Source organism: Bos grunniens, chromosome 1 (genome assembly GCF_055505025.1).
Source record: "Bos grunniens cultivar Pamir isolate PY7600 chromosome 1, Bosgru_T2T1.0, whole genome shotgun sequence".
In the NCBI taxonomy this organism is placed as follows: Eukaryota; Metazoa; Chordata; class Mammalia; order Artiodactyla; family Bovidae; genus Bos; species Bos grunniens.
The window spans coordinates 156,006,174-156,026,819 of record NC_141165.1 but is presented as its reverse complement, the minus strand read 5'-3'; the positions used below and the strand labels follow the sequence as shown (position 1 = coordinate 156,026,819).

The 20,646-nt window shown below is 42.7% G+C and overlaps 2 protein-coding genes across 3 annotated transcripts in view; both read right to left on the bottom strand.

Annotated features, from left to right (window-relative positions):
• SLC5A3 (solute carrier family 5 member 3) overlaps positions 1–16,805 on the bottom strand; it is a 33,564-nt gene extending 16,759 nt beyond the window's left edge. The window contains exon 1 of the mRNA XM_086413909.1: positions 16,620–16,805. The gene's annotated coding sequence lies outside the window, so the exon portion shown is untranslated. The remainder of the gene's footprint in view (positions 1–16,619) is intronic.
• MRPS6 (mitochondrial ribosomal protein S6) overlaps positions 1–18,365 on the bottom strand; it is a 65,890-nt gene extending 47,525 nt beyond the window's left edge. The window contains exon 1 of one of the 2 annotated variants that reach the window (XM_086413931.1): positions 17,133–18,365. In XM_086413931.1, the coding sequence (XP_086270057.1) occupies positions 17,133–17,636 (504 nt within the window). In that variant the 5' untranslated portion in view covers positions 17,637–18,365. Of the gene's footprint in view, positions 1–16,619; positions 16,806–17,132 lie in introns of those variants that run through there. The other variant, XM_086413939.1, reaches the window with a different exon arrangement.
• Positions 18,366–20,646: the final 2,281 nt, after the last annotated feature.

Here is a 20,646-nt window from a genome sequence, read left to right as displayed (position 1 = left end):
CATGTTAGTTATACATAATGGAGATTAAAAAATAAAACCTTGGCACTAAGTCCTGACACCTTGCAGGTATTGTGCTTAAAGTGCTTTCTGCATTACTTTAATCCTCACAATAATTGTAGGAGAAGTACAATTATTATGATATTACACACAAGAAAACTGAAACCAGTGAGGTAGTGTAACACCCCAAGATACAGTTATTTGTGTTTACATCTGGATTTGTACTCCCATCTGTGTCTAAACTGCTTCTTCACTTAATCACCACACAATACTACCTTTAATGAAAAGGGCAATTTAATAACAGAAACAATATTAATAAAAGATCGTTCAACATCATCATCAAAAAGTTTAAAAATTTTTGAGCTTGCAGAGAAAACACCTGAGATGTATAAATAACAAATGTTAACAGAAGAGACTGCAAAAAGTACATAGGATAAAGTCCAACTTAAATATCTATGTATAATCATACGTGATGGATATATGTACAAAGAAAATAAAGAGATTAAAACAAAAATAAGTCCCAGGTACAGGCTTCCTATATAAGTACAAACATGCAGATCAGAAAATCCAGCTAGAAGACCAAGGTTTAACCAGTTTCTCATCCAAGACGAAGGCTTTTGCTTCCATTCTCTTTTTCAGCGTTAGAATTAAAAAATTAAGTCTCAAAGTCTATTCTACACCTGACCTTGTTACCATGGCTATATGAGTCTCAGTCATCCTTTCTTCTGCTAACTTCCTTCCTCTGCTAACCTCCATCTTTAAGACATTAGACTGAAAGAGTCAGCTCTATGATCTATAAACATGAGTTCTCATAGTAAAACCTAAGGACCACTTTTCTTACTGAATGAACTGTTTGTAACCACCTATCCTTTTCTCGGAGTACGCACAATTTGGCTCATCCACTCTGAAACTATTCCACTGAATTCTTCCTCATCTCAGAGAATGTCAATTCCATCCTTACTATTATTGCTCCAGTCAAAAATTAACAGCGATCCTTGAAGGCTTGGGCTTCCCTTGTGGCTCAGACGGTAGGTAAAGAATCCACCTGCAATGCAGGTGATCCAGGTTCAATCCCTGGGTTGGGGAGATCCCCTGGAGAAGGGAAAGGCTCCCCACTCCAGTATTCTGGCCTGGAGAATCCTATGAACTGCAAAGACCATGGGGTTGCGAAGTCGGACATGACTGAGTCACTTTCACTTGAAGGCTTGCTCACTTTCCCTCCACCCACACACAATCAATCATCAGCAAAATCTGCTGGCTTTATCTCAAAAATATACCCACAATCAGAACATATAATCTCAACTGCTAGCACCCTGACCATTTCCCTAATCATCTCCATCTCTCCTTAACCTGATTTATTTTTTCCCCCACAGCATGCAACACCTTCTAACATACTTTAATAAATTTTCCTTATGTATACTGTCACCTCACTACCAGAATGTAAATTCCAAGAGGGCAGAGGCTAGTTTCTCAGGTTCACAGATGTGGCTGGTCTGTCTAGATCATTATCTTACACACTACAAGGCTCAAATGTTTGTTAAATGAATCCAATATTAATGAGTAAGCACCTGATCAAGAGTATTAAACTTCCAATAGTCTATACAGTCATCAACAACTGGGTTTTAAAGCAGTATAAGAAGGTAGATTAAAAGGCCAAGAAGTAGGTCAGCATTTCCTCCCTGAGGAAAGTGATTTGCAATCTCAAACAGCAGTGGTTGAGAGTGTACAGAATGACAAGGTAAATCAGACTAGGCAAGCATGCTGCCCTTTGTTCCGATAAAAACCTCAATGGGCCATGACACAATAGAAACCTGTCTGGAGCCACCATCTCATCTATCTACCTACATTCCTTCGCTGTGCTAACTCCACTTCAGAACGTGTCCCAGATCTCACCTCTGCAATCATCAACAGCCGCTTCACCATGAGCAGTGACACGTGCTTCGTGTGTTACAGCTGTTTCCATGCTGGTGTGGGCAAGCAGCACCTCCCTCAGCTCCCTCGACACAGGCCCCAGCGTCCTGCTGATGTCAACACAGGAAGAATCTTTCCCATCTCTGCCTCTCCACTAACACCTGAAGAGTTCATTAAAAACTTACTTTAATAACTGCTACTGCTACTGCTGCTAAATCACTTCAGTCCTGTCCGACTCTGTGCGACCCCATAGACAGCAGCCCACCAGGCTCCCATCCCTGGGATTCTCCAGCAAGAACACTGGAGTGGGTTGCCATGGCCTTCTCCAATGCATGGAAGTGAAAAGTCAAAGTGAAGTCGCTCAGTCGTATCCGACTCTTAGCGACCCCATGGACTGCAGCCTACCAGGCTCCTCCATCCATGGGATTTTCCAGGCAAGAGTACTGGAGTGGGGTGCCATTGCCTTCTCTGACTTTAATAACTAGCACTTCCCAACTCGAGTGCCAGGCACCACTTTTATACAACATGCACCAGATCATTTAATCCTCACAAGAGGTAGGCATGATGACTGCTCCCAATTTACAGATAAGAAAATTTGAGGACATATTAAAAGAATTACTAAGGAAGTCCAGAACCATCCTCTGCGAAGTAAAGATGAAGAATGTATCCTTTCACAACACTCCCCAGGAAGATATACGTAAAAAGTAGAAATAAATACAAGTCAGAAAAAAAAAAATCTGCTAATCAATTCAGAGGAAATGAGGCCATCTGAGAATCATCTTCTGTAATCCCTAATGAAATAATGTTCTGAGGCAATGGTTATGGTTGATGCTAAAAGGTGAAAATGTCTGATGGGGACTTCAGAACAGATGGATGAAGTTGACAACAGCTGCCTTCTGACATGATGCTATACCCCAGAACTCTTGCAAAAACATCAAGTAAATACAACCTGTCGACTCTGCTGGGATTCAGATTTAAGCAAGTCAATTGTAGTGACACATCTCAGACAATTTAGGACATTTGTATATGGATATCACATGTTAAGGAATTATAGTTGGGTGGCAAAAAGGCACTGTTTTTTGTTTGTTTTTAAGCCCTTACCTTTTAGATATATACTAAATATTTACAGGTGAATTTTTGTATCTGCATTTGCTTTGAAAGACTCCAGCAAAAACTGATTTAGTATGTGCATGCACATACACACGTGTGTGTGTGAGTTGCTCAGTTGTGTCCAACTCTTTGTAACCCCAACTGATTCAGAATTATCAATAAATGCTAAATCCAATGGAAGACTGCTGGAGAAAAGAATATTCAGCATCAAGTTTGTCACTCCATAAACCACTTAATAATTTCTAAAGGAAAAAAAGTACATTAATAATGGAACAATCTGGTGGATATCACCCTAACCAAATGATTGCATGACATCCCCAAGAGTGGGACAAACTGACCTGTCTCCTGGTATAATACATTGGTATCCCTGTGTAATATTCCTGCCAAAAATGTTTAATCTATCTCTAATCATGAGAAAGCAACTAGACAAATTCAAATCGAGGGACTCTCCAGACCAGAGGTCCTGGACTCTTCAAACTAACAATGTCTTTAATGACAAAGAACGGTTCAAGATCTGTTCAAGATCAAGGAGACTACATAACAACCAAATGCATGAACCTTGATTGAATACTGAATTAAAGAACTAAAGGCTAACACTGGAATAAGGTAACCTTGAACACAAACTGAACATTCTGCAATTGCATTGCAGTAATGTCAAACCTGATTGTAATGGTCATGCTATGGTTAGAAAGTCCTTATTCCTAAGAAAGGCATGACAACAATACCTGCAACAAATGGTACAGATAAAGAGCCAATAGGGCAAATTTTAATCCCCAGTGATCTAGGGGAAAGGCATACAAGTGTTAACTGAATGGTTCTTATAACTCTTCTAAAGGTGTAAAATTTTCAGATGAAAAAATATAAAGTACTCCAGCAAAAAATAAACGAATAAAAGGAAGGAGTGGTGGAGATAAAGCAAGAATGGTAAACACTGATAACTGTTGAAGCTGGGTGATAGGTACAATACAGAGATTCGTTAAACGAGTTACTTCTGTGTATGCTCGAGCCCACGTCTTAATTCTCACTTCTACAAAACGGAAAAAAACATGTACTTCAAGTCAACATCATCAAGACAGATTACTAATCAAGGTGGATTACTAGGTAAAAGTCCTGTGGGAAAGAAGCAAGCATTAAACAACCATCATATACAGTCAATTCTTTCGGGAAAGGCTTGGAGATGACCTATAAAAGAGAAGCCTGCTAGACTGAATGCATGTTAATATAATCACCCCAACATGTCTGCACTCATCTCTGCTCTTCTGCCCACAGCTAGTGGCCAAGGCTCGCTAAAGTCTCAGCCTTGCCTGAGCACTGTAACAAAAATACATTACGCCACATTTTGTCCCTTCATCTTGATGTTTCTCTTCACAGCATCTACTAGTCTGTCTCCCTCATTAGAATGTAAGCTCCAGGAAAGCTGGAACTTTTTCCTATAGTTTACAACACAGGGTAGTGGTAGGCACTCAAAATAGATGTGAAACACTTCCTTCAGTCTAAAGTGACTTTTTAGCTCTAATACTATTACAGTGGATGCAGTGATCAAAAGTTTAGCTTCTAGCTTTGAGACTGCCTTTAGGATCCTAACTTGGCACCTTACTGAGCTGTGTGGTCCCGGGTACCTTTCTGCTTCAGTGTTTTCATGTGTAAAATGGAGAATACACACACACACACACACACACATATAATACACACACACACACAATACACACCCCTTGCTTAAACCAGCCACTGAGGATTAGGTATTACAAGCCGTAAGTTTTATAGATGTGGGACATCCAACCATGTCAACTTGTGGTGGTTTACCTTCATGTTTTCCATCTTATCTTACTTGGTTCCAATTTTATGTTCCTAGAAAAACTGTTCCTAGAAGAAGAGAGGCCAAGAAGTTTCTCATTTTTCCATGAGACTGAGGCCAGAAAACGTAAACACAAGAGTCTTCCTGGTAAACCAGATTCTAACTCCCAGGAGGCCAAGTCATAAAACAGAAGATCCTGAAATTGGGATGATTCCTCAGGCAGATGCTTTTGGTTAGAAAACTTTTAAATCTTCTAATCTTCTCAAAGGTTTGGGGAATACAGGATTTTCAAGAAATAAACAACAGGACCATAAACAGGCTAACGGTTTTTGGAAGGAATGGTCGAGATTATGCCCTGAACAGAACCTAAGAAGTGAACATAAAACTGAGGCATGGTTTTGTAGATTACAAATCCAGCTGATTTTTCTCTTACATTTCAAAGACAGAACAAGTAAAATACAGAGAAATAAGATCAGAAATGCTTTCCTTGGATGTCAGAAGGCAGGAGATCTTGAAATTGTAAGTAACTTCCAATTATTTTATCCAAATCAGGTAAAATATTTAATAAAGGAAAGGCTATTAGGAGGAATTTCTTCACTTTCATCTTCTTAAACTGGATTTGCACAAACTCCTGGTCCTCAGTCTACACATAAGAACGCATTCCTGAAACCAATCAGGCTACGAGAGTCAACGTTACAAAACTGCACTCTCGTGTCACTGCCAACAAAACAGAAAACAAACAGTATACCAGCACAAAGAATGAGAATCAGAACCACCTACTACTGGGTCATAGATTTACCTTGGTTGAAGCCAACTTTTTTAAAACGACACTTAAGTACACCTTCCCTGTAATATGTGCCTGACAAAGATCCTACCTCCAAACTTAGTTGACCACCACACAGCCAAGGTGTTCTCGTACTAAACTGCTGCTGCTGCTGCTCAGTCGCTTCAGTCGTGTCCGACTCTGTGCAACCCCATAGACGGCAGCCCGCCAGACTCAGAGCAATCTGGCTGTTATAGCTGCCCTTGGGTTTCCACACGTGACAAAATCAAAGCATTTTAATAGCCAAGGAGACATTTTCAACACTGAAGTCTAAACAAAGTTACAAAACCAGGAATTTTTTATTTTTTTTGGCTGCACCACGGGGCTTATAGGATCTTCACACTCGGCAGTGATAGCTCAGAGTCCTAACAACTGGACCACCAGGGAATTCAAAACCAGGAATTCTTGATGCTAGGGCACAGACAGGCAAATGCCAGTTTATGAGCATTGAGTGCTTCAGATGGAGGTTTTAAGAAGCCTCTGCTTTCACTTGCGATTCCATTTTTAAGCTCTCATCCATGTCAATCTCTACTGAAATGTTCCCAAAGTGGGTAGGGATTCCCTTAACTAGGGCACTGTAATCGTAATAAAAATGATGAGGGAGATGAGTGGGAACAAGTCAATTGTACCCTGGACTTGAAAGGTAGGGAAGAACAAACTGGACCCAAGTTTATCTGCAATCTGCTGTAGAGTACCTGGAGTGGGAGTGGGGAAGCAACAGTCAGGGTAATGACTTGGTTTCCGTTCTATGGAAACATGAAGCCTGGCCAAAAATTGTAATGTCACATCATCCCCTTGATCTACACTCTGACTAGAGGAACACCTAATTTTTTTTCATAGTAATACTATATTCCAAGGATCATGTGTCATATAAGCTAACGTGAATTTCATAGACATACCCTGAGGAAAAATGTCATCTTCTAGATAAAGCAGACTCTTTCAAGAAGCATTATTTCAAACCTGTAGGACTTCAGTACAGCAGTTGTAAACCAAACTGTACTAAGGCATCCTTAAAATAAGCAATCACCCAGATGTCTAAAGACAAAGTGGACTATGAATACCAATTTCTGACAGTTCATACTAAGTCATACCTCAGTCTTTGTGTGACTCTCTGAAGTCTGTACACTTGGCCTAAATGGGCATACATAATCCACTAGTCCAAATAAACTGATACTCCTTTTAAAGACCTGGATGTGTTTGCCATTTACTATTAGTCCTATTGTAAATCAATGGTCAATTAACTAGATGGGTTCTGTCAATGTGAGCAGCAATTTCTGTAAGCTAAATGCTGAAAGAGGTCCAAAGGCAATTAAGGATGTCTTTAAAGAACATCTAAAACCCATTATCTAAATCAGAAATTACAAGATGTTAGCCAAACCTGACCAACAGATACATTTCCTTAGATCCATGGTGCAAACATCTAAAAATGTAACAAAGACAAAAAGTAACCCCAAAAAATCAACTTCCTGTAGTATCTGGAGTTTTGGCTAAGAATAGGATAGATAAAGACAAGCTGGCAAAACCAGGCCCGCACTCCCCATGGCAATAATACACAGTGGTAGTAGGCGCCAGCACCACCAGCATGAGCGAGCACGCACGTGCACGTGCGCACACACACCCCTGTAGCAGCTCCACCATTTTGCCACAGGCCCACTAACTCCTTTCAGTCTCTGAATTACAACATCACAAACTCCAACAAAATAATCTAAGGCTAATTCATACTTACCAGTTTTAACACACCGAAGTCACGAGAATTCAATACATAACCTTTCTATTCCTCAGACAACTTTGTTAACAGTTTTCATTGACTCATGAACATATTTACTTCACACTGCCATCTCCAAACACAATGAAAATGATTTTAAAATTACCAGCATTACTATTCAACCTTCTTGGTCACATTCTTATCTCTTCATCCACTATTATACACTCACACACATTTCTCAAATCTGCTTAATAAGTGTTCAATATTTTGTATCATCCAGTATCTCATTATGGAGCTTCAGAGTAAAATAATCCAGTACAAAGAAAGTCACAAATTAAGTCTGAAACAAAGTTGGGCTTAAGAGGCTGACAGTTAAATATACATCAAAATAAAATGTGCATTCTCTTGTAAATGGTCTTGAAGATTTGGATCATAGGTACCTCTGGCTTACAAGATAATTATTTAAAATTCAATCATGTTAATGATATATATACATTCCAGCAACATATGCTATAATGCAAAATACTTTTAGTTCTTTTATAAAAATAAAGTCTGTACCAATAGGAATGGGAAAAAAAAAACTTTTAAAAAATCAACTATTAAATGGAAAGATGTAGTCTTATAATACATTGCTCCATCAAAAATTAAAAGTTAAAAAAGTAAATGAAAAGAAAAATACTAACTGAAGGTATCACATGGCAACAGAAATCGATTAGGCTATGATCCACCAGCTCCACGCGTCGATTCTACTGAAACAGGGTCATTCCTGAAGTTTCAGCAGCAATTCAGCAAATAGCAATCAAAATTTACTTGAAGATTAAGATACTAAGCTTTCCCCTCACCTGCCTCAAATCATTTTGACACTTACAAGCCTATCTAAAGTAATTCTTTTCTTTAGATTTTCTTCACTTTCTCCAACCTTTCCTTCACTTACAATACACGTAAGTCTAACTAAGTACAAGGTCAGATGACAGACAGAGATGAACACAAAGTCCAGCTTCAAATAGTTTAGTTCTTGATGAGGAATCCCACCCAGTGCATTCAGCCTGGCAAAGGCTGGCAGCTGCTGAATCAATGCTGCACATCTGTCTGACAGAAAGGCTGTTCCATGTGGTGGAGTTCATTCACCGGACCCCTCACATACATTCTACATTTCACGGAGGCAAAAGCTCAGCCTTACTTAATCAGCATGCAAGCTATCAGGAAGCATGGCTCATGTTCACTTCTAAAACTTTCACGTTCAATTCAAAAACTTCTGAGCAAGTGCTATATGTCAGGTTTGACTCAAGTCTTGGATTCTGGTAACTTACACATTAACAAAATTTATCTTCTGGAGTCTCTTCATTAATAAAGTGGGAATAATGGAAAATTACACAGTAAAGTTTAATACCTTACCTGAGAGAACAAAGGTACCTTAATGACACACTGAACACCTACTGCCTCCAAGGTTATGTTACCAACTTATCTTCAAAGACCCTCCAACTGACGGATCACTCCCATTTCACAGACAGAAATGAGGATCCAAGAGGGTTACGATTCCTTGTAGGCAGGTGCCAGGAACCAAACCCAGGTTCATTGTCTCTAAAGTTCTTTCTGCTGCCCCAGTGTCAGTTCTTTGTTTATTCCAACATAACACAACCAGGACCTTCATTTCAGACCTTTTGCTCTTCTATTCATTGAGAAAACAAAAACTGGAGCACTGACTAAAGTGGAAGCGTCTGTATCCAAAACAATCATACACAAAAGTATTAAGTAAAAAAGGGATTAAAGCTGCAAGAGGAAATTCTTAAAAAATCATACATACCTTAAACATTTTACCTACATTTAACATATAAGTGTATTTCCCAATCTTAGTATGGGGCCAAGCCCTTGAGAGAACGGGACTGATGACGTAGAGCTCCTTGCTGAAGTTCCTTCTGCTTGATCTAAAGCATTATCTATAAATCCATCATCTACCATCTCCATTCCAGTTGCACCAAAGTGCAAAGCTTTAAGGAGTCCTTGTAACGCAGTCTACATACAGAATCATCCTGGACTATTGTTATCTTCTCTCCAACACTTTATGGCAGCTATTCTACAGCCATTATTTTAGGGACTCACCTTCAGCATGTTTTTCCAAAGAATCCAACTTGGTTTTCGGGAGAGGAAAAAAAAAGTTTGTACTCATTTAATCAGTTTACATATTTAAATTATTATAAGAGCAAGACTACCTGCCATGAAATAGTCGTGGAAACCAACACAACTTCTGGTAAGCATACAACTCCCTCAGTGCAACATGCACTGATCTGAAAGCAACTTACTAGCACCAGAGGTCAGCATGCTGTCTCATAGTCAAGAACTGCTTTAGACTGATGAGAACAGGAAACCCCAAGGCAGCTAAATAAGCATCAACCTTGTGGGTAAAGCAGAGCAGACATGAAACAGACCTGTCCCTCAAGCACATGTACCCTACCAAAGGGGATATGAAACATTCACCAATAAACTGTAACACTAACGAGAAAGCTGTCCACGAGATAAGACACAGAAACACACCGTCCAAGTTCAAAAGAAAGATCACAATTCCTAACAGTGCAGGTCCACAGTATTTGTTTCATATACCAACTGAGTCAAAATGAACTTGAGGTATGTTTTCTTGGAGACGATCATTCCAAGAAAAGCAGTGTCACACAAGCACCAAAGGAAATTAAAGGGAATGATATTTATAGGGATATACAGCAATTTTCTTTACTCAGTACTGTACAAAAATGGAGAATGAAAGAAATTAAAAGATGAGGTTAAAATAAAAGACTGGAGTCGTATTACAGGTGGCCTTGGATGTCAGACTTCATTCCGAATATCTCTGAGAAAGAGCAGATTTCTGAACGTGCTGTAATTTGGCAATGGTGTTGACACAACCAACTGATATGGGAAGGTGATGAAGTAATCAAAAAGGCATCACTACACAATGCTTTGTAACAATGGTTTGTATTATTTCCCTAAAAATGCATCCCAATTTAACTTTCAAAGTATTTCAAGAACTTGTATCTCTGCACCCCAGAAAGCATATTTATAGGCATGGATTACCCTCCCCTCAGCAGTATGAGATCGTCTAAGAAACTGCAAGAATCCAAGCAAGAAACCTAAGTAGCTCAGCTAGAGCAGAGAAGACTATATGGGAATGAGACTGCAGGAACAAAGAGTTGGATTGGTTTAGTCCCATGTGACAGAAAACAGGAGCCACAAACAGAAACAACTCAGGCAAGTTTGGGGGTAGGCGACTCATTAAGTTTGAACCAAACCAAGTTAGCAGTGCCATGGGAATATACCAGCACAGAAAAGCACAAAATGCCAGAGTTCTTGGCTTGTTACCAAAGAAAGGCAAACCATATGAAGGTCAAACCATACGAAGGCAAAGGTACAGTACAGAAAGAGGAGGGAAAGGAAGGGATCAAAGCAGAAATCTCAGGATATAGCACCGTAGGAAGTTAAGACAAATGGTGAACCTAGGAAATTATAACTGTTTCCTCTAAATCAGGGGTCAGCAAACTTTTTTGTTGTTGTTGTAAAGGACCAGATAATAAATATAAACAAATGAATATGGTTATGTTCCAACACACCTGTATTTATGGACTCTGATATTTGAATTTCATATAACTTCCATAAAAACTTTTAATTTTTTCCCAACTACTTAAAAATGTAAAATCCTTCCTTAATCCCACAGGCCACACAATGCAGGCAACAGGTTGGATTTGGCCTGTGAGCCATACAGTTCGCCAACTGCTATTTGGAGCACAAGAAGGATATCAGGACTGGATTAACTGTCTTTTTCCAAACTTCTGACGGTAGTTTTCCCTTCAGATAAATTGGTAACTTACCAGATATTCATTAAATGTTAATGACTTCTTTAAATCTGACTAATTCCTTCAATTTGATTTCCCTGAGAAAGATTAACTACATGTGTCGGCAAACAGTCCCTGTTGGTTTAGAATTGCCTTCCACTGAACAGATGCATTCCTCATGATGAACAGATAAATCCTACCTGTACTACAAATACAATGAAGGTACTAGATGAAAAACATTACTCTAGAATTTCTTCATTGCTTTCCAACTTAAGTTTTCCTTAGAGTGATTTTATAATCTAAAGGTTGAGAAGCTTCAATGGTAGTCTGCATTGTGATTTTGAAAGGCAATAAATATCTGCTTTGAATGTGCGAGTCACAAAGAAAAAAAACAAAGTTTAGTACAGAAAGTCAACTTATGACCAGCAGTCTTCACACATACAAACCATGTTTGTTGAGGAAGGCTTCCTCAGCCCCCAGCCACTCCTTGTACCTTAGCTGTAGCTCAGGGGCGGGGACAGCATTCCTTCTTCAATCGCTTGCTGCAGCAATGAGCTGGAACCCAAGAAAATTTTAGTACCAAGTCAAAGTACGACACTGCTTGCCCACAAGGCTCAGTTCTTTCCTTACTGGGTAACTGTTTTAAGTGATCTGATTGCAAGTAGACAAAGCACGAAGGCTGGTTACTGAAGATAAAGATACAAGCTAAGCTGTTAAGGGCAGACTGGTGAGGAGGAAAAAAAAAAAAAGACCAGTCATCTGACAACTAGAACAAGGATGTTTCCATTTGAACTTCTGTCTGCCACCACCTGACAGCAAAAATACCACTAGTTCCTAGTTATCAAATATTGCCAAGCAAGCCAAGCTACAATGACCTACGGTTGGCCACTCTCATAGTGAGTTCCCAGTTAGACCCTATGCCTCCAGAAAGTATCTAAAATGCTAACAGTTTGCGGAAACTACTTTCACAAGACACTAAACTTGGGGTGCTGCTGCTGCTGCTGCTAAGTCGCTTCAGTCGTGTCCAACTCTGTGCGACCCCATGGACTGCAGCCTACCAGGCTCCTCCGTCCATGGGATTTTTCAGGCAAGAGTACTGGAGTGGGGTGCCATTGCCTTCTCCTAAACTTGGAGTATAACTCTAGAATACACTTTTGCCAGGTCTTCTAATCAAAAAAGCTTGACTGAGGAAAAATATGACAAACTCTTCCCTGCATTATCAGAAAACCTATTGCTTTGTTCAATTATAGAAACTAGAATATAATTATACTTCTATTTCTAAATGTATAAAACCTAAGTCATAAACTCGGCACGTCATAAACTCTTTACTTGCAAAGAACTATTTCAATGGGCTACCTTAAAATTTAAAATATAATCTGACTTTCAATGAAATATGAAAGATATTGAACATAAAATAACTTGTGAAATCTGTTTTAATAAAAAAGATTTTCAAAGTAGCCATCTGCTTTTACTTCTATTTGAAAAAATACACAAGAGGATATATAAATGCTATTTTATTGTACACACCTATATTTACTTACAACTAAACTAAGAATTAGAACTAATTATTGTTTAAACCATTAGCCTTTAATTCTTCATGGAAAAATTCCTGAGTAGCAATGAGAAGAGTTCAGGAAAAAATATTTTCCCAGGGCTTTTACAACTCGAAATATTCCAACTGGTTATCATCCTTTGGGCAAATGTGATAACACATGTTAAGTGTTCCTAAACTAAGTAACCAAAAAATATAAATGTTCTGCATAGATATCTTTTTAACCTCAAAATTCCTCTTCCTGAGCCTATCCCAAATGTACAAATTTTTCTACAAAGTTCAGTTTTTCAACACAGTACATGCCTTTAGTTAAAAAACTGTCGATTCATTCTTTTACCTAGCTTAAATGAAGTGCCAATCTTTTATATCAAATTTCAAAGTGAACTCAACAGACATAACCCATTTCTCAAACTCTCAAGAGAAGGGACCTCAGAAATCAGAGTCATATCTCACCCACCGAAGTCAGGACCTCTCATCTCCTCTATCGACCTAAACTTTCCACAGCAAGAGGTCAGCGGGAACGTGGAGAGAAAAATCATCTCACAGGTAATTTGTTAATTTTTCAGTTGTTGAAAAATGTCTTCCAGAGGCTGGACTGAGACTGCTTGCAGTGTATGGTCTTTCCTCTGCAGCCATGTCCTTCCACACTACAGCCTTGAATACTGTGTTTGCAAGAAGTTAATGTAACTCTCACAATGCTAATCTATGATAAGCTTCTCAAAACCTTTTTATTCTGGAAACTCTTCTACATAATGGTCTAATACTGGTCTAAGCATCCATCTTCTCAAATGGCTTTAATCATGACCTTTAAAAGTCTAATTTCACCACGTCCATGACTTTACTGCATCAATTTTCAGAATTAAAGTTATCTACTTTTCACATCAGATTACGGAAATAAGACAACTTTATATATACATGTTTAATAAAACTCAAGCTAAATGGTACCTGCAAATAAATTTCTTCTTGGGAGGTCTGGCATCTACATTCCTAAGTGCACAGACTTGCAAGTGCAAAAAAAGCAGAGACCCATGCTGACTCCCAACTGCAAACAGAGAAAAGGCACTGAAACGTTTAAGTGACTAACATACAACTGAATATAGTTCAATAAGGATTCATTCTACCTACTACACCCTGAAGTCTTCCAATGGGGACTCACAGAGAGACTGCTACAATGCAGTGGGGCTCCAACACAAGAAATGCTATGAAAGCCTCAACACAGTGTCTGCCTGTTAAATTCAACACCTCTTCTATGCTCAATTTTAAGGACTCTGAGCTAGGGAGTCAAAGGAAATTCAAGAGTTGGGAGAAGGAAAAGTAATACACCCTAAAGAGAGGAGGAATACTCTTCAGGCCTACGGTGGTGGTTTAGTCACTATGTCACGTCCAGCTCTTTTGCAACTGCATGGACTGTAGCCAACCAGGCTCAAACGCTCTTCAGGCCTATAGAATATCCCCCCCAAAAAAGAAACAGGAAAATCTCTCTGGAAATCTATGAAAAGACTGCAAAAATTAGTCTCAATATCCGCATCTAAGAATTACCTAGAGTATTCCCTCCATTCCAAAATACATAAATGACTTGAGGGAGGTGGAAATTAAATCATCAAAAAGGTACACCATAAGAGACATACACATTTCAGAATCTAAAAATATAAAAGATGTGTTACTTAAAATTGGGGAATTACATACAACACGCTACCTACAACAGAACCACAAAACTGCTGCATATTAGAAAGGTTTCCCTAAAGCCTGTCAAAGTTCATCGTCGCATTTTTCACTTATTTCCCCCAAAGTATTGATCTTATTTTAGAACTCAATTTTCCCAAATTGAAAGCAAGCAGAACTTGGAAGACAGGAAGTTTTATGTTTGTTACTCAAATTGACAACCTACTCAAAAGTTTTATGAATACAAAAAAGAGAGGGTTTTTTTTGTTGTTGTTTAATCTTACTTTATTTAGGTCAAGGATCTCTTCAACACAACTTCATCATCGTTACAATGTCCTTATCTGCAGCCATGGAGGCCTGCGCCTCCAGGCAGGAGTTCACCTTGATTATCTGCAAAGCACCCCCACACCACACTTGCCAGGATTTCAAGAAAGGTTAATTGAATTATTATTTTAAACTGCACTATGTAGCTTATGTGAAATAAAAATATGTGTGCTCCACACCACAGATGATTGAATAGTGGTTGGTACAGGATACCAAAAAAAAAAAGTATATAACATAATAAATACATTTAACATACTAGAAGCTCTGTGAACAAATGTACAGTACTTGGCAGCTATGCTAAACATAAAGAGTTCTGAATTTTCATTTCAAAGGTTTATAGAATAAACAAACACTATACACTTTGACTCATGATACTTGCTTTCTCCCTAAAACAAGGTTAAAAGAAATTTCAATACATTTCCCAGGTTCTGATACCTCCTAAAACGGGTAAGTTAAAAGGAAGATTTTTTTTAATTGTTCCTATTCTCTTTAAGCACTACATTTTAGAGGGAAGTGGGCCAAGAAAGCGGTAATACTTAAGAGGCTAAACAATGCAACCTTACCGTCTCCCAAATTCAGGAAGAACAAGCTTGAGGCCACAACAGCATGCCTGACCAGTCTCTCCAGACCTGATCCAGAGACACTGGTGCCTTCCCAGCTCATAGTGTGCCAAGAACGTAAAAATTTCCTAATGCTCTGGGATTGGTAGTTTTCCAATAGCCCCAAATTTAAGTACCACCTAACTTTCTAACAGCTCGTTTTCAAAACTGACCCGAAATATACAATGTGCCCAAGTCTCTGGCGCTGTTAAGAAGCTAGCTATGTTCCCAAAGTCCAAACATTAACTTTTGTTGTTGTTGTCGTTATCTATACCTGCAAGGGAAGGGGGGGAGGGGGGAGGAAAAAAAAAAGCATACACCACACGCTACATTACCAAATTCACAGAAGAATGGGGGTTTCGGCGACGGCTTGAGGAGCACCTGACCCAGAACAGAGAACGAAGAGCGGCTCCGGGCTGCGGGGTCCCTGTCCTCGGCCACACCATTCCCTGGAGTAGAAAGGGCTTGCAGGATCGCTTAGCATCCCTCCAAATCTGAAATCCCCTACCTCAAGAGCAATCAAAAGCAGGGCGGGGGTAAAGTGGGGAAGCCAAGTTTCTTTCGGAAGGCGCAAAAATAAAAAATAAATAAGGCCACAACTTGGATGAATGAAAACTGGGCTAAGGGCACCCGGAGCAGGACTGCCGCTGAAGTCAGAAAAAGAGAAAGTCAAAGAATTTTTTTTTTTTTTTTAACGTGAGAGCCGGTTCTACGCGACCGTGGTCCAGACACAACCGCGCGCGCACGCACGCACGCACACACACACACACACGCTTTGGAGAAGGTGTTATTGAGCACGGACGGTTCCGGGGCGGCCGGCGGGCGCTACAGTGGAAGACGGGCGGGCGGGCGGCGGAGGCAGGCTGAGGCGAGTGGGCGGCGGCGGAGCGGGGCCGGCGACGAGGCAGCTTCGCGACGGCGGGCGCACGGGGGGCCCCGGGCTCCGGGCCCGCGCTGGCGCGTGTCCTCCCCGCGGACCTTCTCACTGGGATCCCGAGGGCCGGCCCGTCCCCCCACCTCCCGCCGCCCGCCCGCCCTCCCGCCCGGCGAGGCCGCGTGCGAGGCACACACCCTCCCGCGCCGGCACACCCCCGCCTCCCGCGCGCACGCGGCCTCGCCGGGCCGGCGGGGGCCTCCCTCCCTCCACAAGCGCCCCCTCAAGCGAGAACGCCCCCCGCCCCGGTCCCCCCGCCTCCCTCCTCAACCTCCGGCCGCGCGGGGACTGAGGGAAGGGGCGGCGGCGGCGGCCTAGCGGGGAAGGCGGGCTCTGAGGAGAGGTGAGATGGTGGGGGGGGGGGGGGGGGCGGTAGGAAGGTCACTTACCCGCTGCATGGCTTTCAAGATCAAAGCCAGCTCGTAGCGGGGCATGCCCGAATGGATGGCGCGCGGCTTCCGCACCGAGCCAGCTCCCGGGACACCGGAGGGGTGGGAAGGGGGTGGGCTGACCCGCGCGGAGAAGCTGACGGGCTCGGCTGACTGGGCCGGAAGGCTCCCGGGCGGCGACAGCACGCTCTGGCCGCGCGAGCCCGGGCTTAAAGGCGCTGGCAGCTGCGCAGACGGAGCTGCCACGCCCCCTCGGCGGGCCACACCCCCCACACGGGCGCCAGCCACGCCCCCTCCTTAAGGCGGCCGCGCCGCGCCCCCATCGAAAAGCCCGGCTCTCGGCGGCGTGCGGGCCCCACTGGGGCCCTTTCCCCGCCCCGCCCCAGCCCCCAGCACCCTAGCCGGGCCGGCGCGACGGAGCGGAGACGCGCCGCGGGTCTCTCCGGCCGGAAGCCGCAGGCAGCCGCCGGCAGCCACCGATAGCCTCCCTCCGACCCTGCGCTGGCTACGTACGCTTCTCGAACCAGCTGGAACTTTCCAGGCCTCCCGTCGCGTCCTGGGCGGCGGGCGATCCTGCCCCCCCGTGTGCGCGTGCGCTGCGGTGCGGTGCGATGCGGTCCGTGCGCGCGCGCGCGCGCGCGCGTCCCTACTCCGCGACTCCGGAGCGCGAGGGGCCTGGTCCACGGCCACGCTTCTCCGCGCGGGAATGTCTGCGGGACACGGGGTTCTCCTTCCCCGCACCCCCCGCCCCACCCAGGTTCTGGAACGTTCTGCGGCTTGGATTTGCGCCCCCCTCCACACACCACCACCCCCGACTCCGCAGGGGGTGCTACCAGGGTGGGCTGCCCTAAGCGCCCTTGCCCACAAGCTCTCCTTTTCCAGCGTGGCTGCCCGGGGGCGGCTTCCCGGGACCCCTTCGCCGGGAAAAGTGGGCGCCTGGCGCCGGCAGTGGTGGGAGGACTCCCCTATTCGCCCCATCCCTCGCGGGCTGCCTGACCTTGGGGCCGGCTCCTGCATAAAAGGGGGATGTGAAAGACACCTACTTTCTAGGGGCCGTGATAACCTGCGAGTGACTTGATGCTCATAAGCCGCTGAGAACGATGCCTGGCACACACTGGCATTTGTTGTTGTGTCGCATAGCCTGACCCACGTGTTGTTGCTAAGGACAGGCTAATACTCCGGCTCAAACCGATATTCTTTGAATGTTTACTGGGCGTTCACTTAGAGAACCAAGCTGAAAGCTTGGAAGGCCATTTGGTAACCGTCTGGGATCGTGCGTGCCCTGGACGCAGTGCCACTCCACCCCCCAAACATGCACACAGCTCACTGCCCAACAGCCTTGGCTGTGCTCGCCCTGGCACGTGGTGGTGGTGGTGGTTTAGTCGCTAAGTCGTGTCCGACTCTTGTGACCGCATGGACTGTAGCCCGCCAGGCTCCTCTGTCCGTGGGATTTTCCAGGCAAGGATACTGGAGTGGGTTGCCATTTCCTTCCCCGGGGGATCTGCCAGACCCAGGAATAAAACCAGGAAGGGAACCGGGGGTCTCCTGCATCACAGGCGGATTCCTGCATTGCAGGCGGATTCTCTACCAACTGAGGCAGGAGTTGGACTCAATGCATCTTTCTCAAGCTACGCTCCTGATACCCCTGCAACTGTCGCCCCTGCCCATGCTTGCCCCATTAAAAGGGTCTATAGGCAAGATGTTGTCAACATTTCAGTGCTTTAATAATAAGGAAAGCTTACTGAGCGCTTACTATGTGCCAGGCACCACAATGCGGCTTTTATATGTGTCTTATTGGTGCAGGCTACTATCCGTGGGGTCACAAAGAGTCGGGCACGACTGAGCGACTTCACTTTCACTTTTCACTTTCACTTTATCAGTCTCAAACAGCTCTATGAGGCAAGAACTATTATGGTAACCCCTCCTTAGGGATTTAGAAACAGGCACGCAAGACCGGCCCCAGGTCTGATAGGAACAGGGACCGAGTTTGGAGCCAGACTGACTATATGGAGGCTGAGCTCATACTGTTTTGCAGTAGGTCTACCATGTACTCTGTGTAAACCAAAATTGAGACTCCATTTACCATCTTATCCAGACACCTTATTGGTTCTTATCCCCAACCTCCCATCCACCACCAAAGGTGAGGATGGTTTGAATACAACCACTTCTGTGATACCTGGATTTTGACATTTTCTTTGACCTCTCCATCACCTTGTCCTTTCAGGGAGAAACCATGGAGGCAGTAGTACAAATTACCTGGTTAGTGTATTTCGCCTTTGGTTAAAGAGAGTAGGATAGTGTAAATAAATAAAAAGAAGGAAGTAAGAAATTTCTGAACCTTCAGAAGTGAGTTAGGTACAGGTTTCCCAGGATGGTTCCTACCTCAGCTGTCCCTCTTGATGTGAACCACATGTCCAAGTTTAAATGAGAAAATGTGGACCCCCGAAAGATACGCCAAGCCAAAGACCAGGGCAATACCATGAGCTGACCTTAACTTTTAGCATCTCCTCTAGAGTCGCCATAATTTCCCCTAATGCCCAGGGTTGCTTGAGAATCTGGTTTCCTCCCCTCCTCCCTCTAACCTGAAAAGTAGCATAAGGAAATTAGCCTGATTGCATAATATTTCAACAGTCAGCACCCCCAACTCTCCCAATCTGGTGACTGACTGCCTGAGGGCTCATCGGTTTCTTCTGAGAAGGAGAAAAAAGAGTTGTACTCCTTTGATTACTTGAAATGTTGGTTAAAACATGCTTACTGCAGTTGAAACATGTAAATAAGAAAATATATTCAGTAGCCATTTACTGTTCCTTCTTTTTTGGTTGTTAGTAAATTTTCTGCTGTGTGCTCAGTTGCTTCGCTGTGTCTGACACTTTGCAACCTCATAGACTAGCTCGCCAGGCTCGTCTGTCCATGGGATTGTCCAGGCAAGAAATACTGGAGTGGGTTGCCATGTCCTCCTCCAGGGGATCTTCCCCACCCAAGGATCGAACCTGAGACTACTGTGTCTCCTGCGTTGCAGGCGTATTCTTTTACTGCTGAGCCACTGGGAAAGTCCCATTAATACATTTTACAACCCTTCAAAAAATTTTTTAAGCACAGTAGCAGAATACTGGTGGGTTCATTTAAAAAAAATAATAAAATCATAGAGAATGCTGCTGCAAATTGAGTGTCTTTCTATGATAACTATAAGTGTTAATTCACCAAAAAAGACTTTTTGAATTTTGTACTATGTGTAGACAGTTAGTGGGCTTCCCGTGGTAGCTCAGATGGTAAAGAATCTGCCTGCAGTGCAAGGAATCCAGGTTCAGTCCTTGAGTTGGAAAGATGCACTGGAGAAGGGGATAGCTACCCACTCCAGTATTCTTGCCTGGGAAATCCCATGGACAGGGGAACCCGGTGGGCTACAGTCCAAGGAGTCGCAAAGAGTCACACACAACTGAGAGACTAATACACACACACACAGAGTCATTTAGAATTACAAAATGTTTCTGCAGTATTCATTTATTAATTTTAAAAATTGCTCTGATACTTAGAAATAAGCTTAACCAAAAAAGGTGAAATGTCGATGTACTGAAAACTACAGAACACTAATGAGAAAAATTAAAGCAGACACAAATAAATGGAAAGAGATCCATGTTCATGAGTTGGAAGAATTAATATTGTTAAGATACCAGTACTACCCAAAGCAATCTACAGATTCAATGCAATTCTTATCAAAATCTCAATAATAATTTTAGAGAATTTTGAAAAACCAATCCTAAAATTCATATGGAATTTAAAAAACAAAACAAAACAAAACCTGAAAAGCCAAAGCAATTTTGAGCACGAAGAACAAAGCTGGAGGCATGGTACTTCCTGATTTCAAACTGTATTACAAAGTTATAGTAAGCAAAATAGTACTAGCATAGAAACAGACACATATACCAGTGGAACAGAATAGAGTGACCTGAGATAAACCCACAAGTATAAGGTCAACCAATGACCTTAACAGGGATCCAGGAATAGATAATGGGAAAAGGATAGTTTC